General features: G+C 45.3%; 2 protein-coding genes across 7 annotated transcripts in view; one reads left to right on the plus strand and one right to left on the minus strand.

The window, feature by feature from the left end:
* LOC131892428 (titin homolog) overlaps positions 1-26,682 on the plus strand; it is a 105,085-nt gene that overhangs the window by 74,354 nt on the left and 4,049 nt on the right. For 4 of the 6 annotated variants that reach the window (XM_059242298.1, XM_059242299.1, XM_059242301.1 and 1 more), the window contains 10 exons: positions 15,048-15,244; positions 18,563-18,833; positions 18,936-19,097; positions 20,150-20,242; positions 21,231-21,309; positions 21,462-21,696; positions 21,810-21,896; positions 22,402-22,433; positions 23,137-23,303; positions 23,930-25,966. In XM_059242298.1, the coding sequence (XP_059098281.1) occupies positions 15,048-15,244; positions 18,563-18,833; positions 18,936-19,097; positions 20,150-20,242; positions 21,231-21,309; positions 21,462-21,696; positions 21,810-21,896; positions 22,402-22,433; positions 23,137-23,303; positions 23,930-25,966 (3,360 nt within the window). Of the gene's footprint in view, positions 1-8,958; positions 10,099-11,203; positions 11,625-15,047; positions 15,245-18,562; positions 18,834-18,935; positions 19,098-20,149; positions 20,243-21,230; positions 21,310-21,461; positions 21,697-21,809; positions 21,897-22,401; positions 22,434-23,136; positions 23,304-23,929; positions 25,967-26,682 lie in introns of those variants that run through there. The other 2 variants (XM_059242300.1, XM_059242303.1) reach the window with 2 other exon arrangements.
* LOC131892436 (palmitoyl-protein thioesterase 1-like) lies at positions 15,229-18,043 on the minus strand. Its single transcript, XM_059242319.1, has 4 exons — positions 17,658-18,043; positions 16,630-16,833; positions 16,414-16,560; positions 15,229-15,563 (listed from the first exon to the last, which is right to left on the minus strand). Exons 1-4 carry the CDS (start codon positions 17,970-17,972, stop codon positions 15,333-15,335), a joined length of 897 nt encoding a protein of 298 aa, XP_059098302.1. The 5' UTR covers positions 17,973-18,043; the 3' UTR covers positions 15,229-15,332.

Consider the following 26,682-nt stretch of genomic DNA (forward strand, 5'->3'; position numbering starts at 1 on the left):
GGAAAAGTCTCCGGAGAAAGTGAAATGTGATATCCGGATTGAGATCACCTTGTGTGACGACCCTGACAATCCGATTGATCCAATGCTGGATGAGGATTGCGAAGCACCCACCAGAAGTACCACACCTGAACATTTTGAAGTATCTGAGGATGATGATGAGGATGATGACGAAGATGAGAACGATGATGAGGAGGAAGATGAAGATGCTGACGATGATAGCATTGATTTCACAGCCTCTCAGACAAATATTTTGGACAAGGATGAGGATGATTTCTTGCGTGATGAAGATCTGGAGCTCGTTACTCTGAGCAACCCTGCCTCCTCTGACGAGAGTGAGGACGAATTTGAAGCCTTGAGACTTCAAAGGCTTAAAGAAAGTGGACGAAGAGAAGCTCCGGAGCGTGACATTTCCGAAGACGATACGGAAACAGCAGAATTTCAACTGAGGCTACGGAAGCTTTCTAATACGTCCGCCCCCTCTTTAGGCAGCAACATCGCTCAAGAGACCGAGAGAAAAAGGGCCAGAAGCGTTGAGGAAGTCGAGTTTGAAGAGGACGAAGATTTCTTTGAGAGACTCCGAGGCAATCGAGACCTCGAGCGACGAACCTCTGAGGTCCCTGAGCGAGAAATTGAGCAAGAGGATAGCGAGACGGCTGAGCTCCAAACCACTCTACGAAGGTCCAAAAGTAACGAGATCTTCATTCGAAGGAAGAAAAGTCGAGGCAGTCTGAACCCAGCCAAGCGCAATTCCTTGGGACTTGAGATCCTTGTGGAGCAAGCCCCCAAAGAAGAGTCGCCCCCAGAAGAGGCACCAGAGCAACTGACGCAAATTGTGACCCACTCAGGGCCCATTCCAGATCAAAGTGAAACTCTCAAGGGAAATGAAAGTCAGATCCAGGAGGTTGAAGGTTCCGTCCAAGAGGATCGTGCCCCTGTAAATTGTTTATTCAAGTCCTTGTCAGCTGGATCGGATCTGGACAAGCTGAGAGAGATTTCCATGCAACAGGGATGCATCCAATCCCTCGTGAACTTAAGTTTACTTAACCACACCAACGCCAGCAAAGCATTATCGCCTCCAAGTCAGCAACGAGCTGTTTGCAATGCCAGTCCCATTACGGCCAGCATCCTGTCCATTAACAAACTTGCCGAGAGCGTCGAGAATCTAAAGGAGAAGCTCGTTTCCCATCCTGGCTTGTTTTTCCCACCTCCCAAATCTCACAAGACTAGTAGCCAGACCTCCAACGAGATGTCCACTGATTCTCGTGATTCTCGGAGTGGAAGCTCTCTCAGTCCTCCCAATGGTGTCAGTGGTGTCAGTGGTGCCAGTGGTGTCCCAGATTCCCCAGAAAGCACCTCATCTCCCGGACGACAACGAAAGAAGACACCTTTGAGTCGATCTCATTCATGGCAAGGCTTTGGATCGAAAGAAGTGGTGCGACAGATTCGACAGCAGGCTTTCTATGACAGTGGACGATATGAGCAAGTCAATGCCTCAGATCTGGATCTTCCCCCTCCACCCTCTGCACCCCCTGTGAACCTGGAGCGTGGACGCTCGTCACAGGTGTCCACTAAGCGGGGAGGAAAGAGCGCCAACAAGAAAGCAGCCCGAAGATACCGGCCTTTGAGTCATTCTCCCATGAGAAATCAGAGTGGAGCTGGACCACGAATCGCCGAGGAGGAACTTGAGAGCGAGCCAAGTCGGGTTCCAATCCAGTCCAGCTCGTCGTGCTCTCGAGGAGCTCTGGAGAGTGGCCCACAGAAAGGGGGAAATGCCTCTATCTCCCCGTCGTTCAGGTCTTCTCAATCCAACTCTTTAGGACGGCCTGGATCAATTACGAGAAATCAGGGGACCAAGTGGAAGAAGGGAGGCAAACGACGAGATCACAATCTCAAGAAATCGGACACGGCTGAGAAGGAGCATTGGTCGGCCTCTGATGAAGAGAGCGACAATGAGGATGAACTTAACTATCAGTGCGTGGTGACTTGTTCGCTGAAATCCAGCGAGAAAGTGTTGAGTCAACAGGCCGAGAAGAACTTCATTCAATTCAGTCACAGAATGGAGGAGCTGAGGTGCCAAATTGTTCAAGCTCGTCCAGAGTTGAGCCCCGAGCAAGTGCACCACATTCTTGCGACTGTGACCCAACTCCACGACCAAAGACAGCGGGATCATGAAGGAACTGGGACCAGGAGTGGAAACGGGAGCCCCTTGCCCTCTGATGAGGAGCTTCAAGACTTCCTCAACTACATTGGGAACGGGATCTTGAATCAAGAGAGGCTGGACTACGACGAGCAGAGGAAACGGGAACAACAAGGCCTGGAACGAGAAGAAGGCGAGGAGGAGGAGGAGGAATTGGATCAGTCCATCAAACGGAACAAGTCTGCTAATCAGTACTTCTATCGACAGCATTACTTGAGCATCATTCAAGAGGAAGAGGAGGCGGCTGGGGACACGCCCACCTCGTCGAGGCCAAACTCAAGGCCTCCTTCTGCTTGCGGTCTGCCCAAGGGTAACAACTTGCGGAAGGCCTTGAAAGATCTTAAGGACTTCAGCCAATCTGAGTCCATCAAGGAACAAAGGGAAAACAATTCAAATCAGATCAAGACTCGAGCCAAGAAACATGACTCATGGGGCAGTGAGATCTCCGAGGACTCGCTCATTTCTGTCAATTCTATCCTGTCCGATGAAAATAATTCACCCAATGGTTCGGACTCAGCCCCGCCTCAAAAGCCTTCGCCGCAGGCCTTGAACGAGTTCCTTGACCAAGTCCCACCCCCGCCAGCCAAGTTCCAAAACGTCGATTTGACAGAGAGTTCACCTCAATTGGTCAGAACCTCGAGCTCGAGTTCCAATTCCACCATGGCAGATTCCCGATGTAGCTCGGCATTTTCCAGCGACCTCATTAAAGATCTGCCACATGACGATGTTCCAGAAACTGTCACCGATCTCTCCAGCCCATTGGTAAAGATTGTGCCGAATCAATCGAGGCGGAAACCTGAGCGTCAACGGATTGCTCAATCCTCCTCATCAATGGGAAATAAATCTCTATTCCACCTGACAAGCGTGAAGGAAAAACTCAAGAATGCCATCCATCAAGGGAAAGAGACTAATGAGCACGATCCGGGGACGGCAAAACCTTCCGCGCAAGATCAGTCCCCCACCACACCCACGTCGAAGGTGGGTCGTTTTTTCCGATCCCTCTCTCGCAAATCAAGCACAGAAGACTCGGAGAGCGATGATCGTAAACGCAATTCACTGACTTCCAAAGAAGACGACAAGTCATCTCGTCGGGGCTCGAACTCCTCCATCACGGAGAAGACCCTCGAAAAGGTCCGCATGATTGCCACCAAGAAAGACTTCTTCACCTCTGGGAACCATGATGCGGAGGTAAACCATCTCTCTTCGAGTGACGTCCCAACCGTGTGCTGTGCCAGTGATTCTTGTGATTCTCACCAACAACAACAGCCAAAACACCAACCAAAACACCCTCTTCCCCCTTCAACTCCCACTAATCAACTCCCTCGTCTACTTGTCCAGACCAAAACACCCTTTGCTGACCCCAAACCGAGTGATAGGGGTAATAATGAACTTTCTCATCCCTCAGGAGTCGTCCCGACCATCTCGATTGGACTTCAAAAAGATGTTCCCCAAATCCAGCAGTTTGCCGGTCCGGCCTCGCCGAAGGTCAAGCAGTGCCAAGAGCAGCCCAAAGAGTTCGTCTCAAATCAGGCCTTGAGTGTAGAAGACATGTACCAAAAGATAGACAAAACGCAAAAGCGATCAGTGTCCTCCAAGCCAACAACGGCTCTGGATGTGTCCATAACCGATCTTATTTCTGAATGTGAGGACTATGTCAAGACCGAGGAGTTCACCAAAGACTTGAGTGTCAAGATCCTGGAGATGTTCCAAAATGAGCGGAACAAATTCAAAAACAACGAAGAGTCCGTGTACAGTGTGATTAGTGCCAAGTCCGAGCCCATCTACTCCAATGTTCCTCAATTGGTAGACCATTACAGTGAGGTAGATAAATCGAACCCAAGCATTGGAGTCCCTCGCCTCCGACTAGGTTCCCCGCACAACAATTTCTGCGTCCTCGAACCTCATTATTCCAAGCCTGTGGACCACCAAAATATCTACGAGCAAATCGACCAATTCAACCAAACCCCAAGGGCCCCACAGAAGCCCGAGAGGTTGGTCCCGAATCCAATCAAATCCAACCCCGAACTCGAGCCCAAATTCCCATGTCCTCGTGAGAGTATCTATGAAAACGAAGTGGCATCCTATCAAGACCTGGTAAATATTTGAGCTTTTGTTTATTCTTGCTCCTTTAGGATATTGATTCTCCGTTCTCTTCAAAAGCCGTCAATTATCACCCATGAGGCCAGTCCAATGGATTCTTTGCCGTCAGAAAACTCGAGCTCTGCCCATGACAGTGCTTATGAGTCGGAAAACAAACCCATGATAGAGACCCGTGAGCCACCCAAACGGCCCACTTTTCCTGGATCATACTACGAAAATTTTAGCGGCGACAGGTAGGAGATACATACGACACGAAATTCGACTCGAGCTCGTCAATCAACCCCGGGTTAATTGGACGTTTCGCTTTCAGTTGTGCCAGGGTCCCACCTGTTCCCGTTCCACCACAGTTCCAAGATGAGTCGCCAACGGCGAATCCTTTCGAATTGGATGACCCGTGTTCCACGATGAAAAGGAATCCCCATTTCACTCCTCCCGAAGTGCCCAAACGAGATTCCTCGAGGCGTTTTGCGGGACAAGCCCGCTTTGCTAGCCTTCCTCGGTCTTTGGATAGTCTAAGTTCCTCGAAAGTTGTTGGCTCGTCAGACTTGGATCAGACTTGTTTGGGTGAAACGGATGTCGTTAACCCCATTTCTTTGGTATTCGAGGATTTAAATGAATATTTGTCGGATTCTGACGGAATGCTGTCCTTGGATTACAAGATTGCCGTCCAAAAAAGGAGAAACAGATTGAGGAATTTGGCGGAGAAGCAATGCTTGTCCGGGAATGGGAACTCGATCCAAGATCAAAGGTTGTCACCTGGAACAAAGACTGTTGAGTATTTTGCAGACAATGAACAACCCATCATCAAAATGGGGCCGAGTCAACAACTTGTCGTCGCTGACAATGCCGGCCACAATAATTCCCCCTCTCGAGTGAAGAAGGTGGTGGAACAGATCCAACGGAAGTATCCACAAGGCCCCACGAAGCCCGTGGAGCGATCTCGAAGTCGGCGAAGTCCAAGTGTGGCCTCTGAATGTAGCACTTTGGAACCAATCCCTGAGGAGATTCCCGGACAAGTGTACGCGGCTAGGGTCACCAAACCCCTAAGTATTCCCAGCCCCAAGTTTTACTCATTGCCTCGCGGAGGTAAGGGCTTCCAATCCAAGCTGGATGATGTAAAAGAGAACGTCACCGATCAGAGTCATGCGGCCATTTTTGACACGCTCATTCAAAGCCGGCGAACGGAATCGCCATCCCGGTTCATCGAATTCCCGAATGGAACACTGAAGCAACGCAAAGCCTTGAAGACCGCCTCTCTGACCTCATTACTCATCAAGGACGATAACAAAAGCCAGCGAGAGCCACCGACCTTCTCGTCCAGCTTCCAGGAGAACCCCTTGGCCAAATGTAGCTCATTCCAAGAACTGTCCAACATTTTCGGCTCCACCCAATCCTTGGTCCCTTCGACCCCTCGGCGTTTGGACCCAATGGCCAAGAACTGGCAGACCAAGAAGTGGGTCTCGGAGGTCAATTTGGGTATGAGAGCTTGGACCCCGAATCAAGTCGTGGTCAAGGAGTGCTCTTGTGGGAACAAGGTCCAATTCGACCCCATGGAGGAATGTTCCACACTAGGTTATCCCACAGACTCCGAGACCAACCTGGAAATGAGCGACTATGGGAGCTTTGACCGTCGGAACGGCCTTTTCTACGCTAAGCCAGCTGAAACAGTCAACGGCTCCGACGATGACGACCCAACCCAAGACGATCTCACCCCGCCTCCTGCCTTTGCTTCACCTCCTCCTCGCCCACCTCCTCCAGTTTTGCTCTTCAATCGGCTAGGCTCTCTAAAACGAAGTCAATCGTTGAACATGAGCCAGCCACAACGACATTTGCAGGGATGGAATTCAATTCCGACTTTAAGTCAATCCTAAAAGTAGAGTGAGTGAGCTCTTTTCGCACTGTCGATAATGCAGTCATTCTTGATATCCTTGCTCTTCTCTTTCCAGGGGAAAAATCCACGAGATGTCGCCAAGCCCTTTTTTTTTAACCGAAATACAATAAATCGAATCAAGTATCTTTTGTACGTAATTCTTTGGGAACTAGTTACTAGTGTTAAGACAACATGTATGAATAAGAGAGACTTGTTTTGATGCGCGAGCTTGTCGACATGCACACACTCGCACATGTTCCAAAGGCATGGAACGCGAAACACTGACGCGCAAACTGTTCCATTACAATAGTGGGGTTGATCAACCACAGCAAGATATTACAGACAACCAGGAATGGTTGGTTTTTCTCACAGTGAATCTTCTAATCCCAACTTGGTGTGGGATGATTGGGGCCTGCTTGTGGGCTTCTCACGGGGACGACGTGAAACTTGGAATGACCCTTCGATTTGCTTGTGTTTTTGACAACATGTAAATGTATAGTTATTGCATATAGTATAGTTTTTATACGCCAGGATATGACCAAGAGTCGCAATGAAGATATTATGAAATGGGTTCTTTCAAAAGAAAGAAATAGTGTTGAAAAGCAAAAATGACACATCTACAACCTAATGCTAAGTTGAAGTCAGGTGTGCTCAACCTATAAATGCCTTGACTTTTATAAACATAAAAAAATATTCTTTCCCATCCCACCTTCATAACTATTTTCGACAATACATATGCGTGATGCATGAAATTCTCAAGTTCAAACCGAAAAAGATTCAACATTTGAGCATCTCAAACTCAACTCTAGATCCCCAAAACAGATGAGTCAGTCTCCTCTACATAGATTGAGTAGTCCCTCAGAAGAAGACGAAAAAGTCCCGCAAAGTAACGCCCTCGTCACACGTTTCCATAGCCAAGCTCACGAGAATAACAAGAGCAACTAACTCGAAATGAAAAAAGGGGCTCAGTCATGACACTAGTAATCAAGCCCGTGTTCAAGAGTGGAGAGTGTTTGAAGTGACTCAGAAGATCCAAGTTCATTCATTTGATACGGTCACACATGAGCCTGACCAATGATCATCATTCTTGTATTGAGCTGGATAGCATCAAGAGATCGCTCTCACTTTCAACAAGCCTTCTGTTCTCCATTTGCTCACGGAATCAGCCAGACTCTCGACAGGAATGAATTTGCAGATTGAGCATGTCATCTTCCTATTTTCAAAGCTGGATTTGAGCATGGTTGGATTGAATCATATTTGAAGACCATTTTATAAGGGTGGAGAGATTGATTCAACAATCCGGCCAGCAAAGGATCAAATTGGATTAGTTCCGTGTGTTTCCATTGGTCTATTTACATGGCATGCTGGTTCCTGCCATTCATGTGATCGCAACAAAATGCTTTTGATGTCACAAACAAATGGAGGTTTCAGCAAGGCAACCACATTTGCTTAGAACTATTCTTATTTCAAAGCAAAAGGAACGTTCTTTCTTCACCTTTCTCTCCCTGTACTAGGCACAATCATTCGCCTAATCTAATGTTTTTCCTATTCAGTATGCCATATCTTTGACTATGGTGGGAGGCTTTTATGAAAGTAAAGTCCAAAAAGCGTTAGTTTAGACAAACAATCACCTTGAACAAAATCAACAGTTTACCATTGTACATACAGCATGTGGTAGAATTGTGATTGGCTTCTACAAAATATTCAAGGGCCTTCCCTAGCTTCTAAAAAGGATCATGTATCTTTTTTTTTTTACTATGAATCCACTTTTTGGGGGTCGAGCCTTGTGAAGGCGGAACTGATTACTGAATAGTGCTTTCTCAAGTCCCACGCCCACGTGGTTCATCCTGTCGTCATGCAATTCGCCGATTTCCGGTTAATCCCTACCAAAGTAAAATGCTCCCTTGAGGCTCATGAAGCAAACGCCAAAGGATCATCAAGCAGCAAATTCCCATGAAAGGCGAGCCAAAAAAAGCCGATATTTCATTACGTTTCACAAGTTCATCAAGTGTGAAAGGAGTGTAAAAGATAGCAGCTAATCACTAACAGGTGTAATCAGTTAATCCATTATTGCTCTGGTCAACCCTCGGAAACCTCAAGGTTTAGATTGCCCATCGGCTTAAAGGGCAGGCAAATAATCGTAACTCGTGGAACAGTTAGCTCTATGTTAAGGAACGCCTTTACAATGTACTTGCTTATCTCACCTTGGGCTTCTGCTTTCTCAATTCATTGAGTGCGACCCTTAAACTTGTTTGGAAATCAATGACATCGCTTGAGAGAAGTATTCCGACAACTTGATCACCTAAATTTGCCCTCAAAGCAAGCGCTCGACGTAATAGGTAGGTAGCTCTGGAGGAGAAATTAAAGCAAGTTCATCCCGACGCTGTTATTTCAAATCACCCCTAAATGACCCAGTTGGCCCATATTCAAAAGCTCGGAAATTTGCCAAGCAAAAAAAAATCGCATTTCAAACCCTCAAAGCCCCAATTCTCCCTTGACATGATCCTCTAAATTCACAGATGTGAATCGAGAGAAGAGCACATTCAATGGCTTTAGAAAAAGGGTCGGAGTTAGTGATTAACGCACACCATCTCCGGAGAGGATTCCAAGAATAGGATTACAAAGAAAAAAGCATCAGCCTTCTTACAATATCCATTTGGAGGCTAAATACTGCATTTTCATTGGTAAACTTGGCAAGTTTTCAAGGGAAAAAAAATCTCGAGACTCTCGAAACCTTGTTCATTAGTGACATTAATGATTTCCAGCCTCTGGTTTATTGTGTGAGAAGTCAGAATAGCTGTTATCTGGATTCGGTCGATCTCGATGACAAATCATGAGAGAGTTTCTTATCTAGCGCGAGAAGGGAGAAAGTCTGTGATTCCGACAACGCCAGGCCCAATCAGAACAAAAGAGGATCGGAGGAGGGAAAAGCACAAATATTTACCGAGAAAAAGTGACAACTCGTTCTCTTAGTGCACCACAGACCGTTGATCATGCTCATTGTGACAATGTCGTGTAAATTACATCCCTCAACTCGTTGAAACATCAGTCAGACTTCTCGCCCAAGACATGAAGAATCCGAAGGAGTACGTTGATCTCTGTGACGATGACCTCACCTACGATGACTTGACTGAGAATGAGTCCGTGTTAAGTGGATCAGTGAACGATGTGTTGGACAACATCGCCGAGAATCCCGTGGACCTGGACGAGTTCCTGAAGGAACTAACCATTCCCAAGGAGTTCCAGGATTCATCCTCCAAGCTGAGAAATCTTCATATCAGCCCAGTTCAAATGCCCACGCCCCCTTCAGTGACGAGCAAGGTTCAAGTGAATATGGTGAATCCATCCTACCAGGACTCCTATGAATCTCATTGGGATTTGCCACCTCCAGCTCTTCAGGAAGCTTCCCAAGAGACTCCCATGCACATTCCAAAGTCATTGTTAGTCCGGAACGTCGGCCCCAAAGTTGTCATTGAACGTCGAAGCCCTCTAGATCCGCCATCCCCATTCGATCCTCGGAAGCAGGATTACTCCATTGTGAAGCTCAACCGCATGAAACCCTCCAATCTGAAGAAATCCCACAGCTCGACTCAACTCAAATTCAACGAAGACGCCATGACCACCAGTGACAAAATGATCAATGAATACATGGACAAGGTGCATTCGTTCAAAGAGAAAGATTCGAATCCCGAGTCAGCCATCAGGGACACCGTGCCAAAGAGCGTCCAAGCAAATACCCATGCCAACAACCTGGCCTCCGAGTTCATGAGGTTTCGCGAGGAGAAATTCGGCCTCATTGGACCGGAGGGCGAAGGACAGGGTAAAAGTGCCTCCAGATACCATGTTCAACAAGAGTCTAGACCTGGTATCAAGTCCCCCGGGCAATTCCAAGCGAGCAACCCTAAATCCAACCCAAGCATTAATCAAACGGGTAAGGAACGAGCATAAAGGATGAATTTAGTTGCGTGACACACGGCCCTTTCGTTCCGCTCTCGGGATCAAAAGGAACAGAACAGTAACTTTCAAACCTGGAGGTTAGAGCTAATTTCTACACTGAGGAATGATTGCTATGCAGGTTTGGTTCCAACTCCATTCATGTTGAAGGCATGTACAACAGAATTCGTCTCTTTTCGGGTTTGGCATGTGCGTTAATGGGCCATGATTTACATATGGATTAGACAGAAGCCAATAAAGCAGCAGCTCTCCTTCTCCCCCTTCACGTCCCCTTCCCCGACCTTCGTTATCTCCCGTGATTTCACCTGTGCAAGCGCGTTTTGCTCATGTTCATCATGCAAAGCAATTCACCCTGGCACTTTTATTTCCTCCAGCTAATACAGCTACTACGCACTATGTAGAAAATCGGTGGGAGTGACAATTATTACGAAAAGCCCGTTGAAATTCAGGTTTCTCATCAAACTTATTTCTAAGGCAATGTTCTAAAGCGAGTTAGTCAACCGCCAACTCACCATAGTCGAGTCCAGCTCCATTCGTTGATGATGTAATCCCCATTAGACGCGGCCAAACCTCCAAAGTACATCGATCTTGATAATGTATAGTCTCTAAACATGACACCCGACCACCACCCCAGTGTTTTGCAATGTCTAAATCAGGGTAAAGGGTGTCGGTGCCAGCACAATGGGGTACATGTACATTATGTGGATAGATGGAAAGATGGATGGGGGAAGGAAAATTAATGCCCAATCTGAGGCGATTTCATGAGGCATTTTCCTAAAGCTGCTCTGCTCACGAGCGTCAATCAGAAGTGCTCACTGCTCGCGCCTTGAACATCATGGAAGATGATCTCCGGCCAAACAGGCAGGCTCCATCTCTCCTATGCACAAGTGTGAGCCCCAAAACATCAACAAAGCTGGAATGAGAGGAGACGTGTGTGTGTGTGTGTATACATATATGTGTATATACGTACATTCGTACGTATGTACTGTATGTGCATGAGAACATGTACGGGCATTGGAGAGAGCTTTTGCTCTCTGATTTTGTTGCTCCTGCTGCTGATGTCTAAGATCAAGCATTGTAGGGGAAGACTGACTGATTGAGGAAAGGCAGAGGTGAGCCTTGTGAATGTAGTCGTGTTCCGCTCTCCACGCATTGACTGGCCTTCTCAACAAGCCAGGGTTTGACTTTTAGCCAAAATATATTTCCACAAATCTGACTCCGGAGGAACGAGGTCGAGTGGAAGCACGTCCAGACTCGAGAGCCTCAGTGTCAGTAGCATTCAGAGTGTCCGACCCCTCAAGTGAATTTGTGATTGATCGGGGTTGCACAACCACCATTGGCGGAAAGGTCTTGAGCGAAAGTGTCAAGTGAGGATTCGCGTCGAAGGAATGCCTGTGGCCATGCCTCGAGCCTCGGCTGCGCCCGTGGAGAATGGTGGGGGTGGGGGACGGGGTGGGCGGGCCTGTCCCTCCCCATCCTTCAACGCCCGATCTTTGAAAGGAGGTGAGCCGACTTCTGCCTCCTTTTGAAGGGGTGTCGAGTGTGCAAGATATAAATGTGCTCTTGAATAAGTCTCACCATGAAGGTCATTTGTCCGCCCAAAACGAAGGCCGCGAGGGACAGACATGTTTATGGGGCTGACAAGTGGGATTCGATCTGGATTTCTTCGATGCGCATGGACTTCAATATCGGAAGTGTATTGGAAGGGATGGTCCGTTTGCCACATTGTGTTAGTTCTGAATGTAGTGACAAGTCAGTCAGTCGTCAGTCATGCCATCATGATAATGGTCATATTGTTTACCATGCAAGCAAGCAAGCAAGCAAGCCACGCGAGGATGTCAAAACCAATACAGATGAACTGGTTCAATTGAGCTCAGGATAGATGGACCTCTTATTCAGGTCAGGGAGGGGAACTACTCAAGGTTAGAGCAGTCCGTATAACTAACTATACGGCGGTCATTCATTCATTGATAAAAAAGCGAAACAGAAAGAAGGAAAGAACATTTTTGAAGCGAGCTTTGGACCGGAAAATTTTGATCAAACGAATCCTCCTCGTTCGCACGCACGCGTTACATTGTTCTCGCACAGGCTTCTCAAATCTGGCGAGAAGAATCTCTTTCAACTTTTATAATTTTCACGGGGCCTAAGTCCATATAAGTACAAGTTGTCCGAACATCAATGTAAAAGTGAGCATTCTGAAAAAAAAAGCTTGACAAATTTGGGCGTGTTTCCAAATCAAGTGTTTTTCGTGTTGTTCGCTCCACGGCCTAATGTGTTAAAGTAAAAAAGCCTATATACACGGTTTTGTTAAGCCCCCTCCCGTGCCCCTGCTGCTCTCTGGAATGACTTTAGACCTGATCGTTTCCTAATTTGGAATTTAGATGCCTTCGGAAGTTTCGAAATCGGTTAAATGCCCCCGACACCAAATGATACGTGCACTAAAACGTGCATTCGCTCATACATACCTACAATATATGTACATGCACGTAGTACATACAGAGGGTAGTAAACTCTTGCATTTAAAACTAGGAGGAGGAAGGCGTCATAAAAGCGCGATTGAAACGTCAAAAATGTGTGTTGTACGAACAAAATTCTTGTTGTGGAGCGAACCTATCACGTACTGTGTTTGGAGTGGTTCTGAAAAAAAGGGTTGGAACCTCTATTCCAATCAAGTCAAATTCGCGACTGACCTCACTCCGACGGTTGCAGATTGCTCGGACGGTGTATCAAAATGGAAGCCAGCCACGCCCTTTTTACTGTCAAATTCTCTCGCACAAAAAATGACACGAATTTTTTAGTCCACCACGGATATTTATGGAGTTGTGCGCTTTTTCGACTGATAATCCTGCATGAATGAAGCCCGGGGTAGCGGCATACCGTACAGGGAAGGGAGTAGAGGCTTTGAAGACATTATTGATCATGACAATCCTAATTAGATGTCGTCGAATTAGTCCACAGTCCTCCACAATGCCCTCCCCCTCGAGAATCGAGAATTGTTTCCACCTGACCTTCTTCGCGTTTTATGGACCTTTGTTTTGCGTCAAATTTAAACTCCCCCCCCGCACTTCTTTTCCAAGATCATTCATTGGAGCACTACTTTTCCTGGGAAGAATTAGAGGTCGCAATTTGAGATAAGCAACGATGTCCCAACAAGAGGTGGTGACTTTTTGTAAATTGGTTTTACATTGGGTTGAATCAGTTAAATCAAGCTTTTCAGGAATTATGAGAATCATGTTTTTTGACAAATTTGTGACCAATCAGAGGTTTTGCCTTGACTTTCTTCAGGTTCAAATTAATATCCACCCTTTGATTAGGCGAGGTTCCAGTGAGCATGGTAAATAGCTCCGACAGAAAAATTATTCATTTCTTGGCTCACGTAACCTCTTAGCTAATAGCTAAATTGTCTATCGGTTATGCTGAATCTTCCTTACATAACTTTTATCAAATAGTTTATTTTGCTTGGCTATTATTGCTAATTCATCAAAGAACAAAAACCTTTTTTCCATGAGCACTTTATTGAAAACTTTATGTTTTCAATTTTTAAGACGTGGTTTTTCTACACCACAAATGAGAATGTGCATTTTTTTAGAATAGATATTATCAAGCATTGAAATTGCCTCTAAATCCTTCATGGAGAAGAGCCAAGGGAAGGGAGGGTAGGAGAGAAAGAGAGGCAGGGAGGATCACTAAGTACCCGAGCCCAGAGAGAGTTGTTCAGGCCATTTTATTCACCAATCAAACACACACATATCCATACTGTAAAACAGGGCAAAGATTCTCGCCATCGTGGAGCGATCAAAGTATTCATGTCCATCCTTAACTACAGAAACAGTTCAATCCATCAATACCCCAGGAAATGAGAACTACTGAGACCAACGAAACTGTAAGATTGATCACAATTTAAGGGTTGTTTGCAACCCGGATATCGGGGTGATGTTTGAAAATAACTTCGTAAATGACAAGAGTGATTGCGCAGGCTGCCTGCATTGGTCGGTGAGCTCAGTAATATCCCTTTTAGATTGGCCCTGCCCAATCGAAAATAATGAATGATTGTGATTTTCAGTTGGCTTAATGGCGTGAGAGTGTAAAGTGTTCGTTCAAGCCTCGACTAGTACAGGTTCGGTAGTAAAATCATCCGATCATCCTGGAAGTGATCAATGTAGAGCGATCATCATCGTACTGATATACAGTGGTAATACCAATAGAGGTAACAATTCGTTATTAGGCTCAAGTGTCGCGAAGAAATCCAAGAAAACAAGGTGAATCCCAAAATATTGAGCACACTGACTCTTCTGAAATGTTAATAAAGGCCAACAAGCAGGCGAAACACGTCAAAAGTAAGGTTTCCTGAGCGAACGAGATAGTCAGTTCTCTGCTTTCCGATCACCGATGGTAAAGTAGAACCAAATCTCACGTATTTCTTCCTCTTTCTTATTACGGACAATTGAGTTGTTGTGACGTATTCATTGGTCGTTTAGGTGCCCTGATATATTCCCCGGATGAACTCAATGCTCAGTTGGTCTGCTCTTGATCTATGACATCGCCTACGTTCTGCGATAGCCCGAAAACCAAATACCTTGTTACTTTTCGATGGTAAATAGGAGGACTCTGGTACTTTTTGATGGGAACTGGAACTTGTTCTCAATCTGCCTCGTCAAAAGAGTCGAAAGTTTTCAACTGAAAAATGGGTTAAAAGGGGGTTTCAACAGTATGGTTGGTATAGAACTTAAAATGAAGCAAGTTTCCACCTGCAAATAGATGGATCAACCTAAAACTTGAAGTTGTTAGATGACAGGAAGCCAAATGATCATTTCCTAACACATTGTCGTTCCCATGTTGAGCACCCATTCAACCTTCTTAAAAGTGAAATCCTGATTGACAGAATAATATCACAAAGTCACACAACGCCTCTCTTACTGATTCCAGCCAAGTGGTCGAGCACCGAGGAGATCTCCACCAAGAATCTCGACACGAACTTCTTCGCGGAGGGTGGACCCAAATTCTGGAGCCCCCGGAACGCCCCGCCCAGTCCGACGATCGAGCGCAAAAAAGACAAGGACTTTAAGCCCATTCATTTCGATTCGAACTCGCTGAAGCGCCAATCGAGTCAGTCTGGTCAGCGGGTGAGTCTGTCAGCTTACCCGTACAAACTCTATTTGAACATAGCATATTCGTACGTATGCACGTATTTATAGCATATTAAGCAATGGCCTATTGCAAGAAGTTGGCCACCACATTGTCCATGAACCATTGGGTGGGGATCTGCATATGATCAGAGCCTTCAATGGTGAGGAACTCGAGCTTGCCGGCTAAATCCAAGGCCTTGAGTCCCACACGATCCTCGGTGTAGATGGGCGACTCTCTCAAGGGAAGAATGTCGTACTCGGAACCGGGTTGATAGAACTCGAAGAATTGCGACTCCACCGGTTCCACGGTTCGATCCTATAGGCATAGGGTGTAGGAGAGACAAGATTGCATTTATTGCCAATAGAGATGCTTTAGTTTCGCTTGCCGAACATTTTATATTTTAAAAAGGGCCTCTTTTTTGTTTGGTCGACTCATTTTTTTAAATCAAGCCAGTACCAGTAGCACCATAATACCGTAGAAGCTCAATGCTCGTTTTGGAAAGCACCCGCAAGCTTTCGGAAATCTCAGGTAGTTAAAAAAATGAAGTGCTCGTGTTTTTTTTGGCTCTGGGGCTTCTTTCCGATTAAGTTCGCTGTCCAACGTATAATAAATACTCTCTCAAAGAAATCTGTTGTTGATTCGGCGGTGCCTTGAATGTCAGAATTGGACAGAATTAACCCCCTTCTGGCAAATCGACTGAACATTAATTTTTGTTGATCGAAAAATGATTTTTTGAAAACCTAAGCTATTACTCATTTTAATGACTTATGATAGTCATTTCCAATAAAGTTAGATTCTAAATTGTCAATCAAAATGCTTGAAATTCTTGATAACGATAGGCAATTTCCATTGAAACTGATCCAAAATACTATAGGATCAAAGCCTACATATTCCATACGAGTATTTGAGGGGAGCAAATTGAACAATTAAGAAGTCCGAAAACCTTCATTGTTCTAAATAACCGGGATTCTCAAAGGCTTTAAGCAGCTGTCAACGCTGACTAGTTAGAATTTACGAACATTGAGGCAAATGCTCATGTTTCCAGAATGCCCTTTTATGTTGATTTGTAAGCTAAATGTCCTAATCTAAAGCAATTTTCTGGGCAATCAATGGGTGAATTGTGAAAAGTACGTCATATCAGAGTTTGAAGCTAGCTAGTATGTACCTCGGCAAACTTGATCAGGACGAACTTTTCCAACTTGGCCATATTTTCCGCATAGGTCAGATTTTTGACCGGCCCCTCGTTGTTGATTTCCCCAATGAATTGTGACTTTTCCACGTACGTCTCGAAATGCAGAGGATCGTGCCAATACTAGATGCGGAGATGGAGAATTATTCACAGATGCAAGTGGACATTTGTCACAACAATTCATTAACTCACTTGAGCTTGAACCAAGATGTCTTGAACTAGATCCGTGTAGGCTCCGTAGTTGAGCAGCTCCCTCATAAGGTTGCAAAGCTCCACACTTTCACCGGGACACCGCGGGAACCCATAGACACCCTGATGTTGGGCACCCAATGTGACCAGGTTCTTGATGGGTGGGCTAGGACATCGCTGAGCCACAGCCCGCAAAAATTGACCTCCCTCAAATGAAATGAAATATTCAGTTTCAATCCTAATCTGGGTGGCTATTGCTGTGGTCCTTCTAATTGTGGAACTGCACCTCTTAGCATGCCTTTTGTCATTAGAATGTATGGAGGTAGATAAGGTTAGTTTCTAAAGGTTAATGAATGATACTTTCCTCGTCTCAAGTCGCAATCCGAATTCAATCGGTACATAATAGGAAAATCTTATGTAATACATTTAACATAAACAACATTTATCCATACCCCAAAGGGAGTGGACGATGTTCCATTTAAATCATTTGGCCAGTTGATCGTACAATTAGGATTTAGGAGATAAGCACGTATAAGGATAAGGATAAGGACGAACAAATTATTCATCTTTTTTTAATGTTGTGCGAAAAATCAACTCCAAATCGAACTCGACACTGCGACAGAGACTGTATCATACATAGTTCGAGCTGTAAACAATACTTGTTTACCTTGAAATATAACGGATAAAGTCATCATGATCATTTAGTCAAGAAACTTGACTAATTCTAACCTTTCATCTAATTGATATTTGACGATTTCAAAGAACCGCTCTTTGAACTCGGATTTTTCCTACATCCTCTGGATGAAAAAATAAAAAAAGACCCTGATGGGCAATTCGCATGTTCTTTCTTTCTTTTTTTGTTAAAAGCCCCATAGAACGATTGTCTTCCAGTCATAAATAAATTGAGCAATCAATCGAACAATTCCTCAATCACCCAGCAATCCCGTTTAGTGCACATAATGATGGCCCATTTGTTCTCCGAAATAAATACTCTCGTTAAGACAGGATTCAATGACTGCCTGCATACGTACCTGGGAGAATCCAATGGCATGATATCCATCAGCGAGTGCCGGATCTTGCGCCACATAATCGCACACTTCTTGGACCTGCTCATTGACCGGCTTCAGGAAGGTGTTGATCGTGTCGTCCAGGGTGTTGTCGCCAATCATGAGCGAGTGAACATAGGTCCCGGGTTGGGTTCCATTTTCAATGAGCTCTTGGATTCGTCCCATACTTGTGGGTCTGCAACAGGAATCCCCCATTCCATGCCAAATGACCACGGGCGTTCCTGCCCCGTGGACCGACCCAAGCACACCAATAGCCCCGAGTAAGCTCACCCACCTCATGATTGATTGATTGTACCTGTTGATGATCCCTCTAGATAGGAACTGAAAGCTATTGAGATTGAGATTAACTCGTCTGTTTACTAGCTCGATTTATTATCTTGTTGATGAACTCATGAAATAGAGAACTGCAATAGTTCATATGCTTGGTGTGCGTAAAAAGCTCTGTTCATAGAATGCTTCCGGGTTGTCTATTGAGTCTATTAAAACACTTTAATAGAAAGTGTACCGTCAACGTCATGAGAAGCACCGAAAAACGTGTCATAGGAAAGCATTCATCCATGTTTTCAAAAAGCGATTTGACAATAGTACCAACTTGAGTGTTCTCTCTTTGAATGTCAATGCTCTACCTACGTAGATTGACCCGCTAGTACTCGTTTACTTGCACTAACGCCCTCACAACATGTTGGCTGAAGTTACAATCAGAAGTGACACTCAATCCATAGTAGATAAAAGTTCAAGCTAACATCAAAACACTGTCAAGTCTCAATCGATGCTTGTTTGCTGGAAAGCTAAAGATGGTATGACTTGACACATGATGCTGAGCAGGGTCTTCTGCTATTGTCAATCCAACATGTCCGGTTTTTTTTCAGTCCCACTCCAGAGGCGCGAGTGAGGGTGGACTGGCGAAGATCAACCCCACGGATTCGTTTGCCTGGAAGGACAAGACTTTGGACAAAGATCTGAAAACCTTGCGGTCCACGCCCAAGTCCTTTGACGACCAGGAGAGTCAGATATACAATCCGCGTCGGGATCGGGAACGGGACGACCCACGGCTGAACGAGTCACTTGGAACCTGGTCCAAGAAATCTCAATTGCCCAAGGCGCCAGATCCACAAGTGGTTCTGTTACAGAAAGCCAGAGGTGCGGCCACATGGAAGTGTAATTTTCGTTATAATCTATGTGCACACACATTGTTCAAGGAGGCCGACAATGTACGAGAACTTTGTCTTTTTTGTTCTGCAGAGGAGAAAAAGGTTCGCCGATATCTGGACTCGAACTTCCAAAACCGACCTGATCTGGTCCACCCGGATCAGCGGATCCGTGACTACGAGAGCGAAAACGAGGATCTCCACATCTCCCCTCGACACGCTCCATACAAAGGGGTGGGACCTAGAACCAAAGACGGTAATGACGAGGCCTTTTTGGCAATTATTTATGTACTTTCTACGGACCCACCTCACCTGCCTTTAGAACCCAAATCTAATGCACAGTTGAGTTCAAAAGTATTGGCACTACGTACTAGCTAGAGCTCAAAGGAGAGAAGCGTCGCACCCGCCATGAAACGTAATGAACACAGTTTGGTAGCTTGGCTGACAGAGAACATTCATTCCCTCTGTTTTGAACACTATGCAATTCTACACTATGCAATTCTACACTATCAATTCTCGACCATTTCCATATACATATACCGTTCATATTCCAATGGCTTTGGCTTGAAGTCCAATTCCAACGCCATCGCTTAGCCCTTCTTGGTGAGGGGAGAGATTTCAGAGAGCAATTTGTCTGCCTGAAGCTCATCATTTAAAGATTTCTCGGCTTTTTGTCGTCTCAAATCCTCGTAAGAGATCCTCGTAAGATAACTTCGGTCTCATGAATGGTGTCCTTTTTAGATTTCAAACTTTGCATGGTCTTTAAAAGTGGTTGTGGTCCACTAGGAACTCCGTCTCGTTAAATTTGATTGTTTGTGAAAACATATTCAGACCGTTTAATGTAGCCTCAGAGGAGTAGCATTACCTTTGAACTCAACTGGAGATGGGCATTGCATTGGTTGTCGGTATTTCAGTATAGTTTTTCAACGCTTTCTTCATTCCTTTACTTTCATCTGTACTCTCTCTGTCAACAAGATGCATATTGCATTCCTTTTCAATGGATCTTGATATCTTGGAAAACAGTTTTCATGAAAATAGTAAACAGTAGCAGTTTATGCATGATCTTTATATAAAAAAATATATAGAAGAAGTTTTACTCTTTTATTACGTTAGATTTTGTTTTCCAATGATTTAAAGTTCCCTATTGAGAGTTCTGTGAGATCATCAAATTACGACATCCAAGGTTGCTTGGTAGCAATGGCCACTCTTTTATACCCAAGTCACCCGATCCCACCCATCTAAATGACCTCAAGCAATGGATAATTGTTCATTCATTAAAGACAAGATCTTGATGTTCTTGATGTTCAGGGATGCCAATAGGACTGCGCTCTGAGATTGACAGGGATTTTGTTAACGTTTGGTACCGCGATATGTTCAAATCCCTGAATCGAAAGGGACCGAGTAAGCCAATGTGTTTGGGTTGTGAAGAGTTCATATGCAAATGATGATGGTTTTGATGGGTTTGAGCATGATTCGGTATGCATAATACCATTGTAGACCCCCTCTTACCCCTTCGACATATTAATCATAACCGTACACCTCCCAACATAATGCCACACCTACACATATTTCTTACAGCCAAATTCCGATTGTTGTTAGCCAGGGCAATACTAAAACGAGGCAAGTAAAAACATTCCTACAACACATAACATCATACCATACACGAATACACATGCACAATACACAGGTACATGAATAAAGTTTGAGAAATCCCTGGATTGAAACGGTTCACTTTGGATTTGGATTCTATGGAATCGATCCTGGAATTAAAATTGAAATAATTTCTGGAATTTCCATTTCTGTTTTTTTGGCTAAAGCCGAGGCGGATGTTTGAAAAAAAGCAGGAGTGGGAATAATCCAAACAGGAAGCCGAATCTTTCGCCGCAATGACTAAAGTTCATAAAAGGTCTTTTGACTTATTCAAAGAAATCAAATTAATCACCCATCTTAGTGCTCAATCTTAGAGCTTAAGCCGTTCATATTTTGGCTAAAACAAACCATGCAAAGACATAGTACAAACAGTAAAAAATACTTTTTTATGTTTCTTATTTTAATGTTATTGCAAATCTCGAGCTTCAGCTTCTTCCTGATGCTTTAGCCATTCAACATACTTATTGAAGGCTTTATATTTGCCAAGAACATCTGGTTCAGGACTTCAAAATGCTGTTTATTGGGACTAACACTTAAGGATTCATTTGGGGGTTTTCAACTTTAATCAACGCTAACAATAAAATCATGCAGCAATTGAGCTCATTAATCAGCATCGTTCGTTAACTTAACACCAACATTTCCGGTTGTTTCCTTACGTAATAATATGAAACTAATCAATGCCAATATATCATTGATTGCTTGACTCATCTGATCGTGCTGTTCATCTTCGATATTTCAGGAAGTGGTTATTCATCAGAGCCCGATCACAAAACCAAAGAGCTTTACGCCAAGAAGTACGATTTGGAAGGAACCCCTGGGTAAGTGAATGACATGGTCTATTAAGTCTTTGGCAATTCCAAAGAGATCATCACAACACATGCCCGAAAATGGCCTAATAGTTGGCCGCACCCATGAGTGGAAAGACCACCGAAAAGGAGAAATATCATTTTTTTTAAATATATTATTTTAGATCTCCCCCGCGATCCCCTCCATCGTATCGTAAACAAGAATCTCGATTTGAGCGCGAGCAGAAGCTCAAGGTCGGGTCCGTGGATCTCTATCGACCTGGTGCCAATCCCAACTTTGACGAGGAGACCTCCTCCGCCCAAAAGAAATATGAACAAGAGCACTTCCGGGTCCAGCCCGGTCCCATTGGGAAGTACGCCCTAGGCCAAGGCTCTTTGGCCACGTTGGAAAGGAACAAGGTACGACCTGCGGATTGTTTTTTTCTGATATTACATCGCCGATTTCTGCGGGACACGATGCCATTGGCTCATCATTAATCTTTGGGGTTAAAGAAGGTCAGCCTTTATTGCAGGGCGAGGGCTGCGGTATCACTAAGTACGCCTCGAGCCATTCGTATATGCCTTTGCGAACCTCTCGATCAACCCACAACCTAGTGGAGGTACCGCAATAAAAGAGTGCAATAATCACATTAATGCGACCTTTCCCTTCGAAAGAGGGCCATTAGTTGACGCTTGATGACTAATTGATGCATTTAATCACGGACTTATCGAGACATGGATTTGGAACGGACGAGCAAAAAGTCACATTTGTTTCATCCAAAATTAGCATCTTGAGCATTCACTTGGCCAAATTTGAGTCCAAATCTGGAATTCAGGAGAAGTGGTCACAGTTGTGTTGAAATGACGACAGAATACTTATTTGTTTCTTCGGACGCCTCCAGGTCAGCTACATAAAGCTTTTAACGATTTAACTTTGTAATGATCCAGTCTACAATAGACTGTTACGATTGCAAGGGTTTAGATTTCCTATTTTCTAATACGCATATTATGAAAAGGGTTGCTCTTTTCACAATCCATATTTCTAGAAGTCCGTGAAAAAGCAATGCTAGCTAATCCTCGGTCACTATTGGGATTTGTTTCAAGCCTGTCTATCTCTCCTTGCAGCCTTCGTCCAATGGAAAATTTCACATGCAAACGTAAGTACTTATTTTGAAATCTGACATCATCAGGTCAGAGAAAGGCCGGCCGATTCATATTGATCCAAAATCCCAATCTGTTTGGGCAGAGCCATGATTTTTTGAGCTGGCTTGATTGCCAGATGCTCTATCAATCACTGGGGCTCTGCCTTCAAGCCTGTTGTCATGAATTCCCTTCACTGGTCAGGATAGCCGTGAATTCGCTTGATTCATTTGACACAAGTTGAAGTCTTGGTCCATACATCACATGGCAATTTACGCCAAGATGGTGTGCGCTTCGCACTCATAAGAAAACACAGATGTATTTCAATGGATCGCAAGGAATAAATTGATGTACCTGGGCTTTTAAGAAATTGGGTGCATGCTATCCTGGTGCCTTAAGCACTCATCACAAGTGCATATGTGGCATCTGACTGAGCGAGGGTTCATTTTGAGCGAGGAGCACGCTGCTATGCTTGATTGAACTGAGAACTGAGAAAGCTTTTGGAGCGACCTTGCTAACTTTCGGTGGAGAGCTCCTCCAAGTCTGCAAAGTTTGAGTGTTTCTGTACGGACACGCACACACGACTTTCTGTTGCAGCAGATTACTCTTCATCTATCTATCTTTTACCCACCCCTCCTTTCCCGTCGTCCTCCAAGCACAACCTTTGTGAATACAATGTGACTACTCTTGATGACCTCCATCCCCTTCGTGTTGTTCTAGTGCTTTAAAAGACGGATACGAGAGTGATTCTTCGCTGGTGATTCGCCGTTTGGACACCCCTGGATATCAGACTCCCGTCGAAGCCAAATCCGACTACAATCGCATCCAACGCGGAGGCGACGTTCCACATTACGGACTGAGAATGAGTGCACCTGAAAAATTAAAAGGTAAGACTTTCTCAATGCATGGTTTTTAGACTATAATATGATTTATGGTTCATTTTGGAGTGGTGGCTATCTTCTATATCTTCTATTCGTACTCTTCTTTCGAATGGCGATTGAAACATCAGAGTTGGCAGGGTTTTGTTTCAACAGCGGGTCTTCCAGTAGGTTGACTGGTCCACGTTGCTTCGAAACAAATAAACGCTTTATTCATTTATTGATAATCAAATCATGTGGTATCTTACTACAACCAGAGAAATGGATATGGAGGCACCCGTTGCACGTGGTAGATAGAAACAAATTCAATAGATGCACCATACGCATATTTGGAACACACTATATGATTGATTGACTGGTTGGTGGGTGGAATTTATGCATGCATGGCTACCGTATATCTGAAATCCTTGGTGGTGTTGGGCAATTTGGAAACGGCATGATCACTAGAAGAGATTCACAATTCACACGGACTGGATGCAATCCATTGGATCGCGTTGGAACCAGCACCCTGGCATGACGAAGGAGTCAAATCCATTCCCAAGGAAAGCGAAAGGTGGCACTCATTGTCCGTGTTCCGGACAAAATCAATGCAATGGAATGAATTTTGACTTGGTCTCGTTTGGACAAACTTTCAGATGTTGAAGATGAGCTTGTGGGCCTAAGTGTTGACACTGTTGAGTGCCTCGAAGTACCCAAGGAAGAAGTTGCCATTCTCGAAGAAGTTGCTGAGGTTCACGTTGCTCAGCCTTGCATGGTCACTGACCAAGGAGAAGACGAGGAAGAAGAGCTCCCGGAAGAAGCACCACCCAGCGACATGAAGGACACGGAGGAAGTGATTGATCCTCCAGCGCCACCAAAGCGATCCTCTCAAACCAACCAACGACTCAAGCGTTGGTCCAAAATGATCAAGTACTCCCTTCCTTCGGCGAAGACTTCCAAGCCCGGCAAGGAGAAGGAGAAGAAATCTTTGAAAGAGAAACTAACCGAAGGAGAACTGGCCATTTTCTTGAAAGAGCGCCGTGCTGTGTCCGAATCTCGATTCCGGATCTTGGACAAGATCAGTGGTCAAATGGACCTGATGCGTCCCAAATCTGATCCGAAAATTGACACGGACGAGGCTTGGAGTTCAGGCATAGCCAGTGGAACGTTGAATAGTCTAAAGGAACGATTCGAGGATCGTTCCCAACTCAAGAGCCCACCTTTGGTCATGTCGTCTGACGAGGGCACCAAGGCCAGATCTCGATCCTCCAGAAGATCCCATTCCCAAGAGAAGCTGGACGAGATTGACACCGACAAGCGAGTTCAAATTACCGTCTCCATGAACCCCAAAGCTAAGAAAATCGTTGTCCTCAAGGATGAGCAGGACAATTCCACGACCTCTCCAGAAACGGGGGGCGAGGACGACAAAAAGGAGCTCAAGAAGCGAAAAAAGGACAAGTTGAAGGAGAAGAAGAAGAAAAAGGACAAAGAAAAGGGGAGCGGGTCGTCGGATAAAGACGAAAAGAAGAAGGAGAAGAAGCGACTCAAAAAGGAAAAGGAGAAGAAGCAGCAAAAGAGGGTGACCATTCTGAATGGGCGGAACTTGTGCAATGGAGCGCCTCCTGCCATTCCCCCACCGCCCAAAGAGGTGGACCTAGATTGGACCCAAGCCCAGAGAGAGAAGTTCTTTCAGACCCTGCTAATGAACGAGGCCAATCTGCGGAACAATGAGCGCCAATCCAGGCCCATGGAGAAAAAGAAGTCCAATTTGAAGAAGAGCGCCTCCGTGATGGTCAAGCGCACGACGCCCACTTTGGACCCCTATCTGCGGGAGAAGAAGATGGTGAGCGAGTCCATCTTCAAGCGATGGCAGCCCCCACCCTCCAATGATGATCGTCGTCCAGGATCAGCGGCCTCGAGACCAAGTGCTTTATTGAGTAGCGAGAATTTCTTTGACAATCGGAGCAAGTTTGAGAATGGACATGTCCCAGTGGTGACCTTTCCCAGATCGTTATCCAACCTGGAGAAAAGAGATTTGAGTTCCTACCGTGATTTTCAACCCCGAAGAGGCTCGCCATCCCCGGGTCGACCTCAATCGGGCCTTTCCCATCAATCGGATATTGGGCGTTCCATGAGTCTGCCTCGGCCCACGTCAGGCTTGTCGGGGGTGTCCAACCTCTCAGAGAGTGAGAGGGACGAGTACAAGAACTACATTCTCGAGACCTTGCATACCACTCAAAAGAGTCCCCGATTCCAGCAGCTTCAAGCTTACTATAACCTCTTGGACAAGGCCTTGAAGTTGGAAAAGAAGTCCGACAACATGGAGATCCACAAGCTGAAAAGCGACGAAGTGATCGACTTTGAGACTTGGAGGAAATTGAGAGTCAAGGAGAAGGCCAGGGATGAGTTAGACCTGCTCTTGGATAGTCTTCGGGCCGCTCAGAAGGCCAGACAGTTCCACTTCCGGCCAAAGGAAGTGGACACTGTGCGCTGGCGTGGAGATATTCGATTGCGAGGTCGCGACCGCTCTGTTGAGAACCTCAAGTCCCATTTCAATAAGATCGTCGAGACCAATGGGATGACGCCAGACCAGCTGCACAAAGTCGAAGATCTGAACTTGAAGAAGGACATCTACAAGCCCCTCTGGCGGGCCAAGAGTGTAACTGACGTAACCGACGATATCAAGAAAACCGGTAAGTTAAGCGAGCATGGGGAGAAGGCTAACAAATTCACCACACTCCCTCAGATTCGTCCGACTTCTTCCACATCTTTGCATGGTTCGAGATCAAGAACTTCGTTGACTTCCAATCAAATAAACGTTCTGAAAGGCCAGCTCAATGAGATCTATAGCTCCATGAGCAGCATGGGGTCCTCGGCTCGGTCCTCACGATCTCCATCCCGCCTAGGCCAGTTTGAGGTGAGCGTCCCCGCCACCAAACTTTTGGACCTGAAGAGGCAGTTGGAGGACCAAAAGCTCTTCGTGAAACCTTTGAGCCAACTTCAGACTGAAATGATCACCAATCGTCCCGAAAAAAGAGAAGAAAAGGAGAAGCGAATCAAGGCCGAGCACCAGAAACTCATTGAAGAACAACGGCAGATGAGCATGAAAATCGGTCAGGAACTTAGAGAAAAATGCGGAGGCCGTGGCTCTTCTCCCGTTCAAAAGCGATATCTGGCTCAACGAGACACTTCCCCTAGAGTTTGCTATTCTTTGGAACAACCAGACACTAACAAAATGCTGAAGAACAAGAAGGAGGCTCATGACGAAAAGAGCGACTTCCTCTTGGTCTTGGCTCCATCACAAGATCATCCAAGGAAACTGGATGAGGTCAAGACAGTCGTGGACACATGGGCCAGTGGGGACGAGGGCGGCAACACTGGTCGGAGAAGTCGGTCCAAGATTGTTAAG

Source organism: Tigriopus californicus, chromosome 12 (genome assembly GCF_007210705.1).
Source record: "Tigriopus californicus strain San Diego chromosome 12, Tcal_SD_v2.1, whole genome shotgun sequence".
NCBI classification, from domain to species: domain Eukaryota; kingdom Metazoa; phylum Arthropoda; class Copepoda; order Harpacticoida; family Harpacticidae; genus Tigriopus; species Tigriopus californicus.

What these genes read in the sequence shown, in the direction of transcription:
- LOC131892436 (XM_059242319.1), bottom strand. Translation starts at nt 17,972, where the DNA reads ATGAGGTGGGTGAGCTTACTCGGGGCTATTGGTGTGCTTGGGTCGGTC. An exon ending in ACATCTTGGTTCAAGCTCAA is followed by an intron (nt 16,561 to 16,629) that starts GTGAGTTAATGA and finishes CTCCGCATCTAG; the next exon opens with TATTGGCACGATCCTCTGCA. An exon ending in TCCTGATCAAGTTTGCCGAG is followed by an intron (nt 15,564 to 16,413) that starts GTACATACTAGC and finishes CTATGCCTATAG; the next exon opens with GATCGAACCGTGGAACCGGT.